Below are 22,687 nucleotides of genomic sequence, written 5' to 3'. Positions count from 1 at the left end.
ACAGTCTCCAAACATGGTTCTTATCCAGCCTTTTAAAATGACTAGCTTTCTTAATTTTTTAATGCTCGGAATGTTATTTCACCTTTCTTCTTCTTCAGCGTGTCTTCACCTGACTGTATCAGATGTTAGTGGAGAGTGATTCCGAAGAATCGCTTACTTATCAGGAGAGGCAATTTCGGAAAAACAAGGTTCTTTTATGAATGACTAGGTTAACGCCCGCTGCTTCGCTCGCGTAGACCGTATGGCCTGCAGGTATTTTTGTTTTTTGTTTGTAATTAATCGAATTTTTATGTTGTTCACAAATTTCAACACCTCCTAAGCTTTTCACGTTCAAAAATGGTTCAAATGGCTCTGAGCACTATGGGACTTAACTTTTGAGGTCATCAGTCCCCTAGAACTTAGAACTACTTAAACCTAACTAACCTAAGGACATCACACACATCCATGCCCGAGGCAGGATTCGAACCTGCGACCGTAGCGGTCACGCGGTTCCAGAGTGTAGCGCCTAGAACCGCTCGGCCGCTCCGGCCGGCCTTTTCACGTTAATTTAGGCCATATAGGCATGATGTTTACTGAATTTACCCCTGATCAAAAATCGATTCTGGTAGCCGGAGCTCAAAATTTTTGTTAATCGTGTCTTTTGCGTTCTTGTGGAGGTATTTTCATAGCAACTTGCATCCTGTAACAAATATTTCTTCGTATACAACCGAGAAGTGAAACACCAATTTTCATAAATTTAGATTTAAAATTTTTTTAAGGTAACGCTATATTTTCTTAAAAATTTTCATCCCCTATTTCACTCCTTTAGGGGTTGAATTTCCAGGAACACTGAAACAATTTGTTTGTTTCTAACTGAGAAGTCAAATAATAATTGTCGTACATAAATCCTTAAAAATCCTTTAGTAGTTCTTTAGTAATTATTTATTTAAAGTACTTTCAACTACTATTTTATCCCCTTAGTGACTGAACTTCCAAAAATGCTCAAGCACGATTTTTTTTTAATTTTCTGATGGAGAACCGAATATCAATTTCGTAGCTCTAGCTTCAGAATTCCCATTATTAGCGACATACTTTCGAAAAGCCTTTCATCCCCTCTTTCACCCCCTTTAGAAGTGAAATCTCGGGCAATCCTTTCTTAGGCGGCGCCTACAGTGTAAGATCCACAACTAGAAATTTCAAGTTTCTATCCTCAGCAGTTTGGTCTGGGCGGTGATGGTGATGGTGATGGTGATGGTGATGATGATGATGACGATGACGATGACGATGACGATGACGATGACGATGACGATGACGATGAATTGGGTTGAGGTGGCGCTCGACATCACGGTCATCAGCGCCCTGACGAAAGTCAACATGAAATCTCATGGGTGGGGACGAAGGCTGTCCCCACATGCAGAGCAGTTTCTAATGTACTAAAGTCTGCCGCCCTTCCCCACCAGCTTAGGGATGAGGCCTGATAGTTCAAAAAATTTCACCATTCTGTTAACACTGGTATCGGTATCTGCGAGGACGGTGGGCAGATCTCCAGCGTGACCAAGGGCTGCCCTAATATCAGTATACAGGACACACCTAGCCACAATATGTTGAACTGAAAGCGGCACGCCATAAGCTTCACAGAAAGGTGGATCCTCCCCCCGGAGGTGGAAGCCAGGTGTGAAAGGGCTGTGCTCGATGGGCAGTCTGGTAAGCAAAACTTCCTTCCAGCGGCGAGGCTGATACGAAGTCCGCCAAGCCTTTTTGGTCGGTTTGAACGACCGCAGTTTGTTGTCCGACACCTGCAACCATTCAGTCTGCCACTGACGCATGATGCACCTGTCACAAAATGAGATAATGGCGTGCAACGGGATGGGACACTGATGGTCAGCACCATCCCAACATGCTTCCTTGGCAGCTTTATCAGCCATGTCGTTACCCTGCATCCCAACGAGGCCAGCTATCCAGCAAAGGATCACCTCCTTGCCACAGCGCTGGAGCCGCTGTAAACAATGGATGAGCTGAATCAGCGGGTCTACCGGAGCGATGATGAGTCAGTCAATCTGTCAGGACATTTCCTATTATATATATGAGGGTAGACTTGCGATTCGCTCATGTTGAATCTTTGGCCTCACGATCTGTAATTACTAATGCAGTGCTCGCATGGAAGAGACTGGCGATCTGAAATTCAGAGTGTGGTAGTTGATTATAATGTAAGGGACAATCGAAAAGTTTCCGTTCGAAGCCCGTACAGTCCAGAATCTGTAGGGCAATCAGGCAAAATCGCCGTGAGCACTGACGCAATTATCCCGCCGACGCACCGTTTGGTAAAACATGGTGTTCTGCTGCGTGAACAGGTCCGTAACTGCCTACTGCAGGAATCGTCGACCTTTCAAGGCCATTTTTAGGGGTCTCAGTGCGTAATAATCGTGGAAAGAGATCAAGATTACAGGGCGCAAGCTCGAGTATCTCCCATTTGGGTTGGGGTAACTTCTGTGTTAGGACATTTGTGATAAGGGGGCGTGCGTCGTCACAAAGCACCATTCGCGCAACATTCCACAACGGTCGCGCTCCATTCCACAACGGTGTTTTGCGACAGACTTGCTGGTGGATGTCTAACGATGTTTGTCCTTCGGCAGCCAAGAAAAGACTAAAAGCACGTTTGTCCTGTTTCGAGACATTCGGTAATAATGTCACTACAGTTCCCGCTTCCGCATTCACCGCCAGCTCGTCGGAAAGACAGGAATCTCCTTTCATACATGCCCGCATGGGAGTTGAGCTAAGTTGCTTACAAGCTGCACCAACGTCCTCAAACTGTAACTTTTTGATCGCGCATTATAAATCAACAGGACTGGTTGACCAAAGTGGAAAGTACGAGGCAATCTTGTTTGTGGTACAGGAAATTATCTTTCCATATTTCGGATTTGACTATGGATGGATCTGCGGGCAGGTAAAGCAAGTACTCGTATGTAAGCGGACCAGAGGCGGATGAGGAATAATTGCATCGACGACATGAGCCATAAGGAAATCTACTGGCATAAGCGGCCTTGACAAGGAGTAGATTTTTAGTGTCCAGCGTGTAGGAGCGGGAACCTCGGAAACAGTGAGTTGACTGAGTGCTGGAGTCGCGAACACCTGTGGAAAGTGGCTGAAGGATATGGAACCACGAGTAAGCAGCAACGTGTTGGACAGCCATGCTCTAACATAGAACTAGTAGGTTGGAGGCTTGCCTGCTCTGTAAGGCAGGGTAGAGGACTCACTCTCCCATATATTGACTGCAGAGTACAATGCTGTTGTAGGCCCTGGTAGTTCTGAGAACACCGTTCAGTGTAAATATTTGAACATGGTGCTCTTCAGTAGACAGCCCATGCATGTTCCCATATCGACCGAACGACATAGTCAGTTATGATTACAGTGGGCACAGGATCATGGAGGTTGAGCCGTGGATCGATGTAAATGTGTCGCCTGGTCGGACGAATGACTTTTCTTGTTACCCCAGGCCGAAGTTCGTGCCTGGATACGCCGTCATCCAAGCAGATGACTGCTTGAAACAAGCACCGCGTCACGCCACGAACGCGAGCCATTGGCAACATTACACTATTGGGTACATTCACCTGGGTTTCCATGGAACCTGTGGTAATAATCGAAGGCGCCATGACAGCTGTGGGCTACGTAGATGTGATTGCTGACCACGTGCGTTCCTTCATGGACGATGTCTTCCCCAACGGCTATGGCATCTTCAAACTGAATACAATGGAGCACATCTGGAACGTTATGGGCATCAGCTCCGGACCCACAAATCGGTGGCCCGTGATATACGGGAATTGTGTGACCTGTGCAGAGACATCTGGCGATCCATAGTTCCCCTAACGTACGAAGAGTTGTCGGAACCATGCCACCCAGTATCGCTCTTGTATTGCATTCCAAAGGTCTACCAACAGGCTGTTAAGCCAGTGGTTACTGTATTTTAGCTCGTCTGGGTCCACCAGAAATCAATGTAAATAGTGTCCAAATGGAGGTAAATACCATGAGTGGAATTCAATAAGTAATGCAACACATGTTATATCAGCCAATTTCGGTTGAAAAAATGTGGAATTTGTTGTGGGAATATTCCCACTTCAGCCTCTATACGTTCGTGAAGGTAAGTGGCGGCGCTATATGTAGCTTTGAAAATGGCGTCTGTAACGGAGGCACGCTCCAAGCAGACAGCTGTCACTGAGTTTTTTTGGTGGAAAACCACAACATTGCAGATATTCATAGGAGCTTACAGAAGGTTTACGGAGTTGTGGCAGTGAACAAAAGCACGGTGAGTCATTGGGAAAGAGGTCTGTCATCATCACAACAAGGTCGCGCAAACCAATCTCCTGGGTGCCGGCAACTGTGCATAGCTGTGACACTTGCAATGTGTCCTTCGCCACAAAAATGCAAACAAACTTCTCCTTCTCCATGACAACGCAGAGCCTCATACTCATCTGCGCAACGGACAGGAGCTCACAAAACTTCATTGGACTGTTCTTCCTCATCCAATCTACAGCCCGAACCTCGCACTTAACGACTTGCATCTGTCTGGCCCAATGAACTATGCGCTTTGCGGAAAGTAGTATATGGGTGATGGGAAGATTATTGGTGGAGATAATGTTGAAAAAATAGGGTTTTCTAGTCAAAAGAGTGAGGAATAATATGGTGTATTGAAATCCTGAATAAAATCAACCGGCTTTCAGAAAGAAATGTGTTGAATTCCACCGTAAAACGCTTACAAATAGGGTGCGCATTGGAAATATCCAGCTCTAAAAGCACGGTCACCGAGTATAGTATGTAGCAGTCAGAGGGTTAAGTAAATTCGAATTCACTGTTTTTGCACTATAAAAGAAGTACTGAGGAAGCTGTTACGAAAAATATACCTTGAACAAGTAATTACTGCAATTCTGTAAAAACGTTATCTTTTCCTAATGTGAAAATACCATTACATTTTGAATGTTATCTTTCGCCATTAGACGGGTATGCCTTGCGCCATTAGACAGGTATGCCTCGCTTGTTCTCTTGAATTCACAAGTTTCTACGTACCAACTGAAGAAAAAAAAAGAAAGAAATTGAATATGCACCTACTTAAAAGACTCTGACTGAAAATTGTGATACCAGCTGCCTCATTTTACCTTCCTCAGCACCTATAAAACTTTTCCCAAAACTCTTGGCAACCGAACATATTCGTGCTCCTTATGCATGTAACTCACCTTAGTTACCAGAAGTTCTGCTCACTGTAACTCGCTCACAACCAATAGTCCAACACCGTGAGTTACTCATACTCATTCACTTCCACCTGCCCATTCTTACACGCTCATTCAGCACAATTAATTGTCACTATGTGTGTCTCTCCAACTGCCACTTCTCCCGTCCCACAGACACGGTCTCCTTCGCTCTAGCCTACTATTACTACTACTACTACTACTACTACTACTACTATTCTCATTTTCACTGTCTCCCTCTTGCTCTCTCTCCCCCCCCCCCCCCCTCTCTCTCTCTCTCTCTCTCTCTCTCTCTCTCTCTCTCTCTCTCTCTCTCTCTCTCTCTCTCACACACACACACACACACACACAGCTAGTATCCCATTCATGCCTTACAGCTGCTTCTTGTTATGCCAGAGCCAAGGTAGCCCCTGAGGGCCGGCAACCCATATTACACCACAGAAGACAGGGTTGTCTATGTCCACGGCGTACCAAAAGCACCATGGTAAACACCGGCTAGCCGGCCGCGGTTGCCGTGCTGTTCTAGGCGCTGCAGTCCAGAACAGCGGGACTGCTACGGTCGCAGGTTCGAATCCTGCCTCGGGCATGGATGTCTGTGATGTCCTTACATTAGTTAGGTTGAAGTAGTTCTAAGTTCTAGGGGACTGATTACCTAAGTCCCATAGTGCTCAGAGCCATTTGGACCAATTAAACACCGGCTATTTACATACAAGGTAATGGAAACAGACATTCCGAGCACTACTTCCTGCAGGGAGAGCTCGAGCCACGGTCTGCAGGAAGTATCACTACGGCAAAACGTGATTGGCTGGAGACAACTATTTAGGAGCTAGAACCAGCCCCTAAGTTCAGTTCACTACGGATGCCGATCTCGTGGACTTCGACCGCTGAAGATTACGTCTTCGTCTCTCAATTGGACTTTTACTAGTGTGTGTGTGTGTGTGTGTGTGTGTGTGTGTGTGTGTGTGTGTGTGTGTGGAAAATTAGAAGTGAACTTTTGTTTGCCTGAATTAGGAAACTTTTACTGGCATCATTATCTTTATCTTTCTTTTGTTGTTCAGTCATCAGCCTTGTAAACGTACATAAATAAAAGTTGTGTTTGTGAAAAATCGCGAATTGTCAGTCACTACATTTCTGTCTCTCCTCACTGTCACTACCTCTCTCCTTCTCCTTGTCTTTGTGATAGATTGCTTCTCATTATAACTGACTCCCACCCACTTCCATTTCCTCCTCTTTATTCCTTTCACTGTTCTGGAACTGTCAACTATGTTCCTCTGCCCCTGTGCCCTCCTCTTTCTCTCACACTGCCATTGTGGCCTTTGCTCTTTGTATACGACAACTATCTACTATCTTCCAGTATTTATTACTTTCCCGTTTCTTTCCAACTGCCACTGTGTCCTCCTCTCTCAGAATAAACAAGAGCGAACATGCTCGCAAATTCTGGGGAAATTTTTTAAAGGCGCTGAGAAAGGTAGAATGAGTTGGGTACCACACCACTTTTCAGTCAGAGTTTTTTTAAACCCGAGCATATTCGCATTTTTTGTGCTTCGATAAGAGCGTTTTTCACTGGTGTCTCTCTTTTTCCTGCCGCAGCAGGGCATGTCACTCATATGAAGAGAACTTTATGGGTCAGCAAAATTTTGATAGTTTACTTATGTGAAATTGAAATAAAGCAAAACTCATTTTACGAGTCAGACCGGCTTTTACGTGCACAGAGATTTTGCATGTGCTTGAATAATACGACATAGGGTTTCCAGAACCCTTCTGATGATAATGGGGACATTTTTCAGTATATTTCTCCGTGCTACGCCTCTTTATAAACAACATTTTTGCCTCACACCAGATTTTGCGTGTGTATTTTACGTGTGCAAGAAGGGTAAATTTGAATCTGTATCTAGGAAACAGATGAAGATATCAAGAAAATTTTCCACGGTGTTCATGAACGGGATCTTAGGAATATATTGTCAAAATTTTAGCCATGTTCTGTGCATAGCCATCTTGGAATGCGCGACTCGGTTTTGGTAGGAAAAAATAGTAAAAAGAAAACACTTTTTTGGGCTTTTCTAAGGAATCGCTCATAAACTAATGGTGCCTCTATAAGCCGCTTAAGACCCACAGTAGACCACATCAAATGAAAGAAGAACAAATCGATTTGCTCGATTTGCCTAAAGAGGAGGAAGTGTCAAATATTCATACTTTGACCCTGTACTGTACTGTACTGTACTGTAGGATAGTGACACTAATACTGTCCTTACTTTGGGTATACAAATGGTCCCTAGCGCAAGGGCTATCCAAAACACTTGACCCAATCTTTCTATCACCTATAGAACCCGAGGTATTAGTGCCCAAACAATCTCGTTTTTGTACAAGGCGTTTTGGGACGTATTAGGTTGCGTACGCTGTCGTATACGTACCCCTTTACTAAGAAGTAGGAACCGATTATGATAGTGTTTGTGAGATCCGATACTGATAAAAGAATTTTGCTAAACGACAGTCACTGTACGTCGAATCTGTGAAAGTGGCTTGATCGGGCACAGCACAACTCCTTGTTCCGCATCGCAGGAGATGACAATGGTGGCGCCCACTCAAGAGACACTGCAGTGGTTAGCTAGCAGCGTATGCGTTCGTGTTTCCTCGTGGGACCATCAGATACAAACAGGAATGGTTAATCTAATACTGACACTTAAACACACGTCCAGAAGGCGAAATACTGCAGCAGGACGCATCGCATAAGTAGACATGAAAGTGGTCCCAGGGCATCATGAATCCAGTCATACTTTTAACTCAAAGAGGAGACTGACTAGTTTCATTTCTTGACCAGTTTGACGAACATGATAGTGCAGGGTCCGCAACTGCAGTAACTGCTTGGAAGCAAGTAACGACGCCAGTTGCAACTTTATTTTCTAGATAGATTTTACTTTATAATTAGAAAATAAAATTGCAACTGGCGTCGTTATTTCTTCCTGAGAGACTAGTTCCACCCATATGTCTCTCTGCAGTGACAGATGAAGACCGCAAAGTAAACAAGCTCAAAATTTAAAGAGAAGTAAAAATGAGGTATTTTGAATACAATGTTCTCCTTCATGCCAACCAATCTCGGTCTTGCGGAAACCAACTAGAGTTAGTCTCACATGCGAACCTGAAAGCCATGGATAAAGGGAATCATGTAGCTGCAGTGTTTCTTGAGTTCCAATAGGTTTTTGACTCAGCATCACTCCGACGCCTCGCAATGAAACCACGTTCATGTTGAGTATTAAGCAAACGTTGATGATTGCACTGAGGATTTCTTGGTAGGGGGGGACGCAGATTGCTAACCTGGGATGAGGAGCACCGACAAAATGAGATGTGCCCCAGGGAAGAGTGTTCGGATTCTTGCTATTCGCATTGGGTAATAACGACCTTGCAAGACAGTATCAGCAGTAATCTGAGACGTTTTGCAGTACTGTTTGAGAAGAGCTGCACAGATATTCAGTGAAATCCTTATAAGGTTTCAGAATGGAGTAAAGACTGGCAATTTGTTTTAAATGTCAGAAATAAAATATTTAGCACTTAAAAAATGAAGAAGAAAAAAATGAAATGTTATGTCCTTTAACTCACCGTTGGAATCAGTCAGCTCATACAGATACTTAGGTGTAACAGTTAATATAGATATGAATTAGAAAGATTACATATGCTCATATGGAGTTAGTGACAGTCTTTGGTTCATTTGTAGGATGCTCTGATAGTGGAAGGAGATTGCTTACAAAACACTGGTGTGGTCCATTCTCGAATACTGTTGAAGTGTGTGGGACCTGTAGCAAGTAGGACTATCAGCGACTTTGATCGTATACAAGGAAGGACTCCGTGAATGGGCGCAGGTTTGTGTGACTCGTGGAACAAGCGTCATGGGTATGTTAAAGAACCTGAACTGGCAGATACGAAGACAGACGTCCATTATCTCGCAAAAACCTACTTATAAAGATTCAGGATCCAGTATTGAATGAGGAGTCTAGGAATATACTTCTGCCCCCTATGTGGCACTCCCGTAGGTATGGCGAAAACGATGTTAGACGAACTGCAAAGCTCCATATGCAAATGTAACTGGAAGAAAAACATAACATCAGAAAGTACCCTTTGCCATACACTTCGCAGTGATTTGGAGAGTACATGGAAGTCCCTGAAAATGGAGTACGAATGACAACTAGATCGCGTCTCTCGTCAAAGGGACCATCCCAGCATTCGTCTTGCAGTCCAAGCATTCTGTGACGACCAAATGTTAAATTTGCTAAAATTATTACCTGGAGACAAAGTATAAGCGTATAGGAAATCAAATTTTAAATATAGTTTCCTTTTCTTGAAATTCGATCTAAGATAGCCAAAAATATCTGCGAAGTTTCAGAAGTCTGCTTTCCTTAAAGGAGTGAAAAACTACAGCTCCGATCGATACACGTTCAAGAGAATGTTTTCGGGTTTAAAAAGATTTGTCGATTCCTTTTACAAGTATCGATAGCTTTCTTACTGTTCGAGATATATCTAAAAATCGTTAAAAGCTGGTTTCCCTACAGCTCTTTAAAATTCATGTTCCCATATATGCTCTTTACTGTATCGCTCGCGGCTAACCAAAAATGTTCTTATTTGAAAAATTAAAAAAAAATTAATTATTTTTGAGATGTATCGACTTTTCGACAGAAAACTTTCCCTCGATAACTGGCTAGATCTTCTCTGCGGATGGCCCTACAGAAACAGTTTTATGGTTTTTTCTTCGCAAAGAGTTGTCTACCATACTATCAAATAATTATTACTATTTTATTAACTGTACGGATCAAAAAATGATTTCGAAGAACTCAAAATTTCGTCGCGCGTCTTTTTTAACTAACTAAATGGCTCTGAGCACTATGGGACTTAACTTCTGAGGTCATAGTCCCCTAGAACTTAGAACTACTTAAACCTAACTAACCTAAGGACATCACACACCTCGATGACCGAGGCAGGATTCGAACCTGCGTTTTAACTAACTATCTCAATTTCTATTATATGAAAATAACTTTTAAAGAAAGCAATTGCTAACATTTTTTCTATAATTTAAAAAGAATTTTTTTTCTACGGTGTTGTGGAGCAGATATAACCCTTTTTAAAAAAAAAATCCAGTAGACACAATTAACTTTTTACAGCCTTAAAAGAACGTAGTTAGCTGCACTGCAGAAGTTCGAACAAATCCTTTTTTTCTTTTTTTTAAGTTCGTGGCAAAATGTCAGCAGTTTCTTTCTTTGAAAGTTATTTTCATAAAATAAAAATTGGGATAATTAGCTCTTGAAGCAAGTGAAATGAGGGTCAAGTTGTTCGAAGCCATTTTTGGATCCTTACAATTAATAATATAACAAGTATTTAATAGAGTGGTAGCAAAACACCTTTTGAAGGAAAAGAAGCCTGAAACCGTTACTGGAAGGCATTCTGCTGAGAAGAAATAGCCAATTATCGAGAGCACCTTCTTTCCGAAAAATCGGTATGTCAAAAAATAATTAACATTTTTGAAATATTTCTAACAAGAACTTCGTCTTACCGCGGACTATACGTACTATAAATGCAAGTATGGGAACGTGGATGTTAACGAGTTATAGAGAACTCAGTTATAACGGTTTTTCGATCATCTGGGAGCGTTAGAAACGAATCGATACTTATAAAAAAGCAATCGATAGGTCTTTTTAAGCCCGACAGCTTTGTATTCAACATTTTCCGATCCGAGCTAAGTTTTTTACTCATATACGAAAAACTACTGTTTGCAACTTTGCGGATATTTTTCAGCAATTTGGTCATCTTGGATCGTGTTTCAACTTTTAAGTCATTTTCAACCAGGTGTCCGGATACATTTTGTCAAATAGTGCAGGTTACATTATCGCCGGTTGCTAACATGGTCTGGAGGTTGCTTGGGAACTGACGACCAATTTCGCTCAATTTTTTTGTTTTCGAGGAATAATTTTTGCAGTCATTCTCCAAAATGCTTGGACTATTAAGCGATTTAGTGAAGTCACTGAAGCCTAAATCTGTATCCTGGACGGAGGATCGGACACTTTCTCTCTCTAATGCGAGTCCTTCGTAATGGCCATCAGTCATCTAGCTTGGTGAATGTGAAGAGACCGGTGTACAGTCATTCCTCGAGCTCGTGATGAAAGTACTGTTACGAGCATGCAGTATGTACGTAATGGCAAACTACATATCAAGGCATAAGGATAAATTCTCAGCAGCGCTATGCGATCTTTGCTGCACGAAATCTGACGAGGCGACGAGACAGCGGTATCGGTGTTGTGACTCACCCGAGGAAGATGATGGTGAAGTAGACGACTTCGATGTAGCCGCAGTTGAGGGTGAAGGTGTAGATGACGAGGCCCACCAGAGACATGAAGTAGATGGCCAGCGTCACCTCTCTGGAACGGACAGACGACACACAGGATGTAGCACACGTACTGTCAAGTAGCAGGCGACAGATATCATTGTACGTTACTGTTTGGAAGAATGCTGACAGGAAGCTAGCACCTTAAATTTAGACATAGGTGATTATCATTAAAAAAAAGCCAGTATCAATATCACAATGTTACCGCATGGTAGTTCTACAACAGTATTCAGAAAAACTGCTCAGTATACAGAATGTAATAAAGTGATACCGACAAAATTCTTTTTAAATATATTGTCTTTCGGAACTTGTCCATAGAGCCATCTCAACACAGGAAATATTATATTACCATTTATTTCGACAGTTAACGGTAGACATTAGTTTAAGTCGTAGCCTGGGACGAAGTTACACAGGCTTAACGAAGGTCTGATTCGACATAAAACAAGTTTCACAGTCAGCGTATACTAAAACGAGTAAACAAGACGAAAACGCAAAACAAGATACACACTGGTAATATGCTACTAAAATCTTACTGATAGGAAATGATAAATCGCCGTTCGTACAGATTTTGTCTATTCCCAGTTCAGTCCATATTGATGTGTGTCTAAATTAACAATAAAATGTTCTTTATGTATCTTGGAAGTATTGTTTCAAAAGCTGTGGAAGAGAACTGAATATTTCTGCAGATCTGTAAGTATCGTCTAGAAAGAATATGAGAGCGGTTTAGAAGAATCAGATCTGTCTATTACAAACAATGGAAAACCCGGGTTGGATTGTATCAATATTATGAAAAGGACAGGTGCTGCTCATCCTATAGCGGAGATGCTGAATCGCAGACAGGCACAACAAAAAAGACTGTCGGAGCTTTCGGCCAACAAGGCCTTCGTCGAAAATAGACAACATACACAAATAGCCCGTCTGGCTTCAACTTCCAAAGACAGTGGTCATATGTGTGTCAATTCGGTTTGAGCGCGCGCGCTTGTGTGTGCGTGTGCGTGTGTATTTCTCATAGAGGGGGCTTGCACCCCTTGTTGTTTTGCGTGGCACTATCACAGCACGGGCCTACATTGACATTTTAAGCACCTTCTTGCTTCCCACTGTCGAAGAGCAATTCTGGGATGGCGACTGCATCTTCAACACGATCGAGCACCTGTTCATAATGCACGTTCTCTGGTGGAGTGGTTACACGACAATAACATCCCCATAATGGACTGGCCTGTACAACGTCATGATCTGAATCCTACAGAACACCTTTGGGATGTTTTGTTTTGGAACGCCGACTTCGTGCCAGGCCTCAACGACCAACATAGATACCTCTCCTCAGTGCAGCACTCAGTGAAGAACGGGCTGCCATTCCCCAAGAAACCTTCCAGCACCTGATGGAACATATGCCTGCGAGAGTGGAACCTGTCATCAAGGCTAAGGGTGGGCCAACACCATATTAAATTCCAGCATTACCGATAGAGGGCGCCACGAACTTTTAAGTCATTTTCAACCAGGTGTCGCCGGTCGAAGTGGCCGTGCGGTTAAAGGCGCTGCAGTCTGGAACCGCAAGACCGCTACGGTCGCAGGCTCGAATCCTGCCTCGGGCATGGATGTTTGTGATGTCCTTAGGTTAGTTAGGTTTAACTAGTTCTAAGTTCTAGGGGACTAATGACCTCAGCAGTTGAGTCCCATAGTGCTCAGAGCCATTTGAACGATTTGAGCCAACCAGGTGTCCGGATACATTTTGTCACATAGTGCAGGTTACATTATCGTCGGTTGCTAACATGGTCTGGAGGTTGCTTGGGATCTGACGACCAAGAGCCCGAAGATTACTTCCAAGTACGTATATGTGATATGTGATGTGTGATGTGTGTTCCTATCGACTAACTTGGACGTTTTGTAGAGGACATCTCGACGAAAACAATTCAGGTTACGAAACGATGTACAAAATGTCATCCAACGACGCCAAAGACCATCGGGACCAACAACTGGTGCTAGGTCACTACATTGAGGCAAAATGAGAGTTTCTTCGCTAGTGGACCACCCTGACAGCATTGATGGCGTCAGATGCATCAATGCCTTATCACAGCGACTCCGTATCAACATTCAAATTCACGATTGTTGCAGATGGTTTCGTTTAGTGGCAGGCAGTAGCCCCTTTGACTTTGATGTTGGGGCGCGGTTGCACGATTTTTTCAGGTATTGCGTTGTGTTGTAAATGCCCCCCCCCCCCCCCTCCTGACACCGTTTACAACCACTCGAAGTTTATTGGTATCTTTTGTTGCAGTCTGTAAGAGACTAATGAAATATAAGTGGGAACAGTGACAAACGGAGAAGGAAAGTAGAGACATTGCCAGAAAGGACCCCCAAAAATTTCCCCACAAACCGGAATTGTGCTGTATGTATAGGAAGAATTCTCGTAGCACTGAAAACGTGCCTGACTCAAAAGGAAACGGAAAGTTCACGATCGCCCTCAGTTCTGCAGAAAACGCTGCTATGGTTCCGTAGCTGGTGGTGATATTTCAGGAAATAAGCCTTCCACAGCTCCAGCTGACTTCTTTAAAAATTTCTTTTCATACCAGCTAAAGACCATGTCAAGATAAATATTAATTTGTCTTTTGTCTCATCTTTCACTAATATTCTTTAATTTTCTCAGAATGAGCTCTCTCTCTCTCATATGAACTTGTTACTCGAGTAGTTTTTCTGTTTGTTTTATATTCCTGTAAACTACTTAATTTATTGACTTCTAATCTGATCATGTCTCTGTTATGCCTCCTATTCAACCTACTTCACTGTTAAGTCCTTCTTTTGTCTTACTCCCCTTCCATTTTGTTTGTCTGCTTTTCTATGTGGATCTTTTTTGTCAATCTGTCTCTCTTCATTCTCTCTAGATTCGAGTGTAAAACGCCTCTTTCTGATTTAATTTTTTGTTTTAGCACAAATGAGTATATTTCATTATTCGGAAAACCGAATTGTCGTCTTTTTTCGTGACTGGACCTTATATTTTTCGCAAGATTCCCGTTTCTGTCTTTTCTAAATCTCCTAAAGCCATTATTGTCGAGATAAAACTGGCGTTTCTCACCTACAGAGGACTTCTGGTTCTACAACTGTATTATAATGCCTTAATTTAAGATCTTTAGAAAAAAACATTTTGCTGTTGTTTCGATTTCTCAATCTCAAGTATGCTCTTTACATGTATTTAAAGTTGTCTGCTTTGTTGTTGTTGTTGTTGGTGGTGGTGGTGGTGGTGGTGGTGGTGTCGTCGTCGTCGTTATACTTAGTTTTCGAAATTCTTAATGAGCTGCTTTTGTTTGTCACGTGCTTTGTCTTTTCAAAGGATATTTAAAGACCTGCCTTCTCAGCTGTCTGTCTGAGAAGTTCTAGTAATTTCTTTACACTGTCCAAGATTCTATTATTTCGATATGATCTGCGAAAGCCAAACAATTTAGTGCTTCTTTCGGTCACCCAGCTTCATGTGGTTGTTAAGTTTCTGTTTTCCTATGCCTATTTTCCATTGTCTCTCAACTTTTTCCAGCATACGATTGAATAATAGTGGTGACAAACTGACAGTTTGTCTGACTCCTGATGCAATATGGAAGGGATCAGAAATTGTTCCAAGAAATTTTACAAGTTTAAAGGCTAAAGCCTCATTATCAAAAGATCACCATCATACAGCCTTAATAAATGCAAGGAAGCCAGAAAGTATAGAACTGACGACCAAAATTAAGTAGGCTCGCCGACACCAAATCGTAAGTTGCAATCTTACAAACGATCGTACGGAGGGTCGCATTACATACAAAATCAGTATTCGAGATTGACGATGTGGATGGAACACTCACAAGGCAACTACTTTAAAGAAACCTGGAAGCCAAACGTTCCTACAGACCAAGTTGACACTAGAATCGCGTTATGCGCAACGTGTGACAGTCACCGACTTATACCTGAACAGGATGTCGATCTGCAACAATTTGAACGTGCTGGTTAAATAGCGAGTCATTTCATTTCATGCCCAACACCACATAACGCCCGCAGAGTGTTACTAGAATACGAAAGAAAATACTTTGTGCTGTTTCCGCCAACATGAACTTGTTACATCTGATGTTACCCAGTAGTGGGGCAGGCCAAAATGAATTGTTTAGTACACAGTGGAAAAACAGTCACAACTCTCTCGCATCATTTCAAAACTTGAAGTTTATCGGAAAAATGACGGATTGATCAGAACAACTGATTCCATTTTTCTTAACGTGCGTTTCACTCGTACTTCCTTTGTGTAAAACAACACCATGACATGCGGCACAAGTCGATGAAAAAATCACGCACGGTAGATGTGATGTACACAGACAAAAAAATGATTACAGTTTCAGAAGAATTCGGTAATTTATTCAAGATAAAGAGCTTCACATGTTGAGAATGTCAAGAACGCGTTGGTCTAACTCTGGCCCTTATGCAAGCAGTTAGTAGGCTTGGCAATGATTGACAGAGTTGTTGGATGTCCTCATAAGGGACACATTGTGTCCAATTAGCGTGTTATATCGTCAAAAGCCCTGCCTACAATGCTTCAAACGATCTCAGTAGGGAGACACCCGTCGACCTAGTTGGTGAAAGTAGGGTTCGGCAAGCACGAAGACAGACGGCAGAAACTCTCCCCGTGGGGCGGTGGGCATTCTCTTGCTGAAATGTAAGCCCAGGATAGACCGCCAGGAAGGGCAACAAAATGGGGCATAGAACGTTGTAGATGCACCACTGTGCTGTGTCGGTGCAGTGGATGACAACCAAAGTAGGTGTGTTTTGTAATTCGTAAAATAATGTGTTGGAAACATGTAGACATCTCTTGAACAAACTTGACATTCTTTACTCAGACATGGCGCGACTGATGACAACAACTACGAATGGACTAAGCAAGTACTCATTAAGTTCTAACTGATATTACAGCGTGCAAGGGGCACCTACTTTGGAGTCTTAAGCGACACCCATTTCTACTCACTACGTACCTGAAATTGCGCCCTACCTGTCAGCATATATGTTGCCAATAAATAAACAAGGCACACAAATTCGACAATTTATTTCTCTCAACAGGATGTTAAGTAATGAGATTCTAGGCATGTTATTTACACCTCTGTGTACTGAGTTTGGTCTGTTTGGACGGTAGAGATACATGTTAAACTTGAGATATAATGGATATCGGGAATGATTTCACAAATGCATGTGAATTTCCTGCGGGATGTAGACAGTAAATATAAAAATCACACGGAATATTTATGAAGCACTAACTATCCCACTATTATCTGCAGGGGCACAATCCACGATAAATTGTAAAAATTTAGTTCATCTCCTAACGAAGCATTGCAGTACTGGGTTGCTGAGAGCTAACACCTGAAATTTTATATTCGGCACATCCTTGACTCTGTGGATCTCGGAATATTGAATTCCCCTAACGATTTCCGGAATGGAATATCCGACTCGTCTAACTCCAACGACCATTCCGCTTTCGAAGTCTGTTAATTTCCGTAGTGCTGGCAGAGTCACGCCGGAAACCTCTTCACTTGAATCACCTGAATACAAACGACAGCTCTGCCAATTCACTGCCCTTTTATGCGCTGTGGACCCGATACTACTGCCATCTATATATGTGCATATCGCTATCCCACGACGTTTGTCACTTCAGTGTAGGTACAGCTTCGATACCTGGAGTGTCAGGTTTAGTGTTGGTGCTGTAGAATAGTGCTGATGAGATATGTGATGTGAGAGGTGACGCAGCGATGAGTCTCGTGGCTAAGAAATTGATTTATACAGACAGCACGTGACAACATCGTTACGTATCCGGCCGCAACCACCATAACTGAGCACAACAAGGACCAGTGTGAAGAGGCAACCAATATTAATCGTTAGGGACATGGCTCCACATCGGCAAATAAAAAAGCTACCGTAGTTCACTTACTTTCTTTACATAATATCATATGGGAATCATTTTTAGGGTAAAACATCAATCCAAACTAAGGTTTACAGTCCAAAAGCTTCTAACGCGAAATATTTGTGAGGTAAACTCAAGAATTTCCTGCAGAGTCCTGTTCAGAGAACTGGGGATACCAACTACTGCTTCCCAATATATTTATTCCATAATGAAATTTGTCATAGAAAAGTGTTTCTTTTTCAGACCAACAGCTCAGTTGATGGAATCAGTACCAGATATGAAAAATCTTAACAAAGATAGTCACTTACTTTGGTATAGATAGGTCTGTTATTCATGAACATACATTTAAAGTAACTCCCTAGCAACCATAAATAAGTTTAGAAACTGTTAAGTTCACTGTAAGAGGAGCCTAAAGATTACATGGATACTAAACTCCGTCTATCCCACTGAACAGAACCTGTTGACGCATATGTCGTTAATAAAGTCAAATAACGCGAAAAATACATAAAGTATGACTTCTGAACATCTTCACTGCAGTATTGTGATCAATGGAAAAACGTAGTGTAAATTAAATTACTATTTGATGACTTGTGGCTACATTAGCCTAATTATTATCTTATGTATCTCACTGCATGTACATTTACATGTTTCTAAAGACCTAATAAAGAAATATATGCTTCAGATTTTTCGACTTATCCGCATTCATGAGTACCAGTTCAGTTGGGATCTATGGATGGAACATTTCATATCTCTCGATTTTAGTGTGTTATTTTTTCTAACGATTTCATCGCTGCAGAAGAGTGGACCATGTAGCGTATATAATCTAAATGTTGCGGGTCAAGTACTCATTCATACTAGTCATGTTTGGTACTCACTTTTACTCTAGTGTATTTTAGTATACTTATACTAGTGAGTCTTGTCATATGGGATACTCACTTGTACTTGTGGATTTGTGGTGCCGGATACTTACATGTACTTGTGCGTCTTGTGGTGTTGACCATTCACTTGTACTGTAGTATTAGGTACTCACTTGCACTCATGCGTTTTATGGTGTTGCGTACTCATGTTGAATACTTGTGCATTCTGAGGTGTCAGCTACGCACTTGTACTGTGTTGTTAGCTAACTTGCACTTGCACTCTGCTTTTGCTATGTTGGCTACTCACATGTACTCGTGCATCAAGTGGTGTCAGATACTCAGTAGTATGCGTGTGACTTCGAATGTTGGGTATCACTCGTGCATCTTTTTTGATATCAGATGCTTACTTGTGCATCTTATGGTGTTGGCTACTCACTTGTATTAGTGAGTCTTATGGTGTTGCCTACTCGTACTGTGGTGTGAAGTACTCACTTGTACTCACGCCTTTTGATATGTTAGCTACTCTGTTGCACTATTGTGTCCAGTGGTGCTGGTACTCACTTGTACATGTATGACTTGAAGTATCGATTACTCACTTGTACTCATGTGTCTTATAGTTGAAAGGTCTCTCTTGGATTGCTTTCATGTTAATTTTTTAAAACTGGTCTCATTTACGGCATACATTCCGCTTCTAAATTTACTGTGGTGTTTATGACTATCACATAATCAAGAACGATCTGTCACACCACTACACTTTAAAACACAGTTTATATGTAATTCATGTCACACAGTCTCATACACAACCTACATCTGCTTTCTTTTATATACTGTATATGATAAGATACTGTCATCCCCCTTCCGTGTGAGAGGATGAATGAGCAAATGTATTTCTAGTTGCATGCTGGATGGTAGCAGACAAGCCTGTCTGCTAGAGAACAGTAGGACCAACGTCAGAACAGGTAGCTACGCTTTCTAAAAACAAAGAGGTTTCTATCCTTAGTATGGTCCTGTCCGTCCCTTGTCATGTTGGTATGGGAAGCTGCCTCTCTGGTCACTTCCGTTTTGTATACGGAAGCACCCTCGGTAGGAGCCCAGGTCAGTCTGTCCGCGGCGAGCGTCTGAAGTGGTAAGATCTCTGGCTAAGCGCGTGTCTGCTAAGTTCGTAGGACAATGGATTTCTTAAGTTCAGCCTAACTGAAAATTTAATCACCTTTATTTCAGGTTTAGCTCTAAAATATCTAATGTTATCTTAAATCGCAACGCACTGTATTTCGAGTGTGAAGTTCAGAATATCTTCCAGTAGTTGCTTTGTCACTACTTTGTGAGTAAAGTGGAACCACGTGTTGATCAGTAACTCTAACTAAGATCATCAATCTTAAATGCGAATGTGCGTGAGATTATAACGTCTCGTCTTGACAATATTTTTCAATATAGCAACTTTTCTTTATGTTCAACCCACGTGGGGTGTACTTTGTGAGACCAGTACCACGTGCTTCTAACAATTGTTTGACCCATCAGGTTAATAGTAAGACGATAGTAACCAGTTCAAAGTTTTTCTTTTGTAATTTGTGTTTCGATGTAATTTATATAATTATCAAAATTATTGTGGAGTTACACTCTTTGTGCAAACCAAGTTGACCACGTGAAGCATGTAGTGTAATCATCAAAGTAGTCCTCCGCTATTCTTTTCGGGAAGATTTCACAGAGAGTTAGTATGAATTTAGGTATGGTAATTTCATGACAGACAGGATTGGGCTACGAACATAACTTCTTTGGGTGAAAATTGAATCGGTTGGTTGTGGTTAATTTCCTCTTGCTTATGTTTCAACGTTCTTCGTGTGTTATTTTATGAATGCAGTGTTCTATGCAGTCTCCCAATATTGGTTCCATATTTGATGTGTTCCGTAAGATTACGAACACACATTTTCACAATCCTAAATAAGGCAACAGTTTAGTTATGAATCAAGTTTAATATGCTGAAATTTTAACGGAACAATGATCAATGTTAAAATAAATGTCCAAATATAAACTTATTTATTTCTTTTTATTTAAATTGTCTATATGTTATCGTAAGATGACTACTAAAAGATTATAATTAATGTTAATCTGGTTGGGAATTTGGTAAGCTAGACTGGATATCTGGTGAAACAGTTGCTCAGTAATGCAAGGTTAAGTTCCTCAGATAGCTCACAGCTTTTAACCCACTTTTATGGTCTTGAATATCAGCACCGCTTTCAGAACAAATTAATGCAACAACATTACATAGTGCCAAGTACTCACTTGTACTCATACATCTAGTGATGTCGTGTATTCAGTCATACTTGTGCGTCATGTGTTGTAGGGTACTTACTTGTACTTGTGCATCATGTGGTGTAGGGTACTCACTTGTACTTGTGCGTCTTGTCGAGCACGACGCCGCAGCAGACGCTGCCCACCATCCCGGCCAGCACCATCACCAGACCCAGCCGGCCCACGTCCACCTCACGACCCTGGAACACACCACGACACCACACCAAATGCTTACCATTCTCAGCGACTCTGGGCTGTTCAAGAGGGAATGCGAAAGCTAAACTCATTTACTGCTGACACAATCAATATGGAAGGCTAAGACAAATTACACTGCCCAACAGAATTAAAGGATCACTTTTTCGAAGCCCTGTTATAGCGTCCCATAGCGACACATAATTGTGACTGGCTCAAAGGTGATTATGACCTTCCTCTGTAATTATGCAAAAGCATGACCCCCATGCGATAACATCCTTGGGCTCGACGAAGCTTCAAAACAGCAGTATGTCGACACTTACGAAGAAAAGGCCACAGTTCGGAAGTTAATGTGACGTTTAAGCTGTGTTAATGACGTCACATTGGCACCAAATTTCACCACAGTTCTGCGCAACGCCACCGTGGACTTAGACAAAGAGAAGATCGTCACAGGCCCTTTTACCCATATTTCACCCCTTCTATGACGCCTCTGCGATGAAGGCCAGAACCGCGACGTGCGGCACTGAAATCGCGCAGTATTCTTACCGGTGGTCGAGCAAAATGTTCCACATACACACCACTGCTCAGAACTGGCACGAAAAGGCCTGAGGGAGTGGCGTAAACGGCGTCAATAAAACCACTCCTTTCCCTGGGCGTTGACTCCCACACATTTTTCTGTCGAAAACTACAGTTGTCAGTGTGATGAGCAGCAGGAAGACGTTCTGGACAACCTTGACACTGCTGACACCCTCTAACGCTTCAACCGTTCTCTAAGGATATTTGGGAGCTCGATTCTCACTGAGCGTGATAGCACCCCGTTGGTGCACAGCGCGGTCGCAATTTTCACTGTCGCGTCCAGCTCACATGTTGCAACCAGTGGGGTTACGGCGCTCTTATTTCGCGTCCTCCTGTGGCGGGAGGGGGCAGGGGGCGCGTGCGGTATTGACACATGCTCGAATAAAATAACAAAGTGTCCTTCCAATACCTCTCAGTTCGGCAAAACCTTCGCTGGCACTCACCCACTTTTATTGAGAGTCTTGAGGGAGGTAGGACGTCAAACGGGCCGACTTCGAGCAGGAGAGGCATCTCACGACATTTTAATTTCCAGTGTCTATACTTTTACAAATAAATTCATAAAACTTTGTCAGCATCACCACGAAGGATTCAGGATTCATACCCATTGCAGTGGAAGTTCGAAAAAATAACAAAATAAATTTTTTTACGTGCGAAATTTCATCATTTTTTCACTTACTAATGGCTGCATTTGTTGCTATAGGTACACTTTTCTTTGTAAGTTAGAGAGATTCTTCGATGAATTTTGCACAGCATACATACCATACTCACAGGTGTATGAAACTCTAGAATTTATTTAATTTATGAAAAAAACGAATGAGCTCTTATATTTTAAACTTCATGTTTAGAAAAAACGTAAATTTTATAGTTAATTACCTCAATTTTTGCCACACTTTTTAATAGATTTGGAAAATTCTAGAGTTTCATACACCTTTAAGTATGGTTTTTTTTGTTGTTGTTGTTGTTGTTGTTGTGGTCCTCAGTCCTGAGACTGGTTTGATGCAGCTCTCCATGCTACTCTATCCTGTGCAAGCTTCTTCATCTCCCAGTACCTACTGCAACCTACACCCTTCTGAATCTGTGCAAAATTCATCGAAGAATCTCTCTTACTTATGAGGAAAAGTGTACCAATAGCAACAAATGCTGCCATTAGTAAGTGAAAAAAATGATGAAATTTCACACGTGAAACAATTACTTCATTACGTTTTAGAGCTTCCACTGCTATTAGTGTGAATTCTGATTCCTTCCTGGTCGTGCTAACAAAGTTTTATGAATTTATTTGTAAAGGTATAGACACTGG

General features: G+C 42.0%; 1 protein-coding gene across 1 annotated transcript in view; it reads right to left on the bottom strand.

Moving 5' to 3' along the window:
- Positions 1 to 22,687, bottom strand: part of LOC124709056 (feline leukemia virus subgroup C receptor-related protein 2) — a 731,120-nt gene that overhangs the window by 61,201 nt on the left and 647,232 nt on the right. The window contains exons 5-6 of the mRNA XM_047240704.1: positions 20,719 to 20,822; positions 11,504 to 11,614 (exon numbers count right to left, since the gene is read on the bottom strand). Of these exons, the coding sequence (XP_047096660.1) occupies positions 11,504 to 11,614; positions 20,719 to 20,822 (215 nt within the window). The remainder of the gene's footprint in view (positions 1 to 11,503; positions 11,615 to 20,718; positions 20,823 to 22,687) is intronic.

This window comes from Schistocerca piceifrons, chromosome 7 (assembly GCF_021461385.2).
Source record: "Schistocerca piceifrons isolate TAMUIC-IGC-003096 chromosome 7, iqSchPice1.1, whole genome shotgun sequence".
Taxonomy (NCBI): domain Eukaryota; kingdom Metazoa; phylum Arthropoda; class Insecta; order Orthoptera; family Acrididae; genus Schistocerca; species Schistocerca piceifrons.
This window is presented reverse-complemented; position numbering and strand designations above follow the sequence as displayed.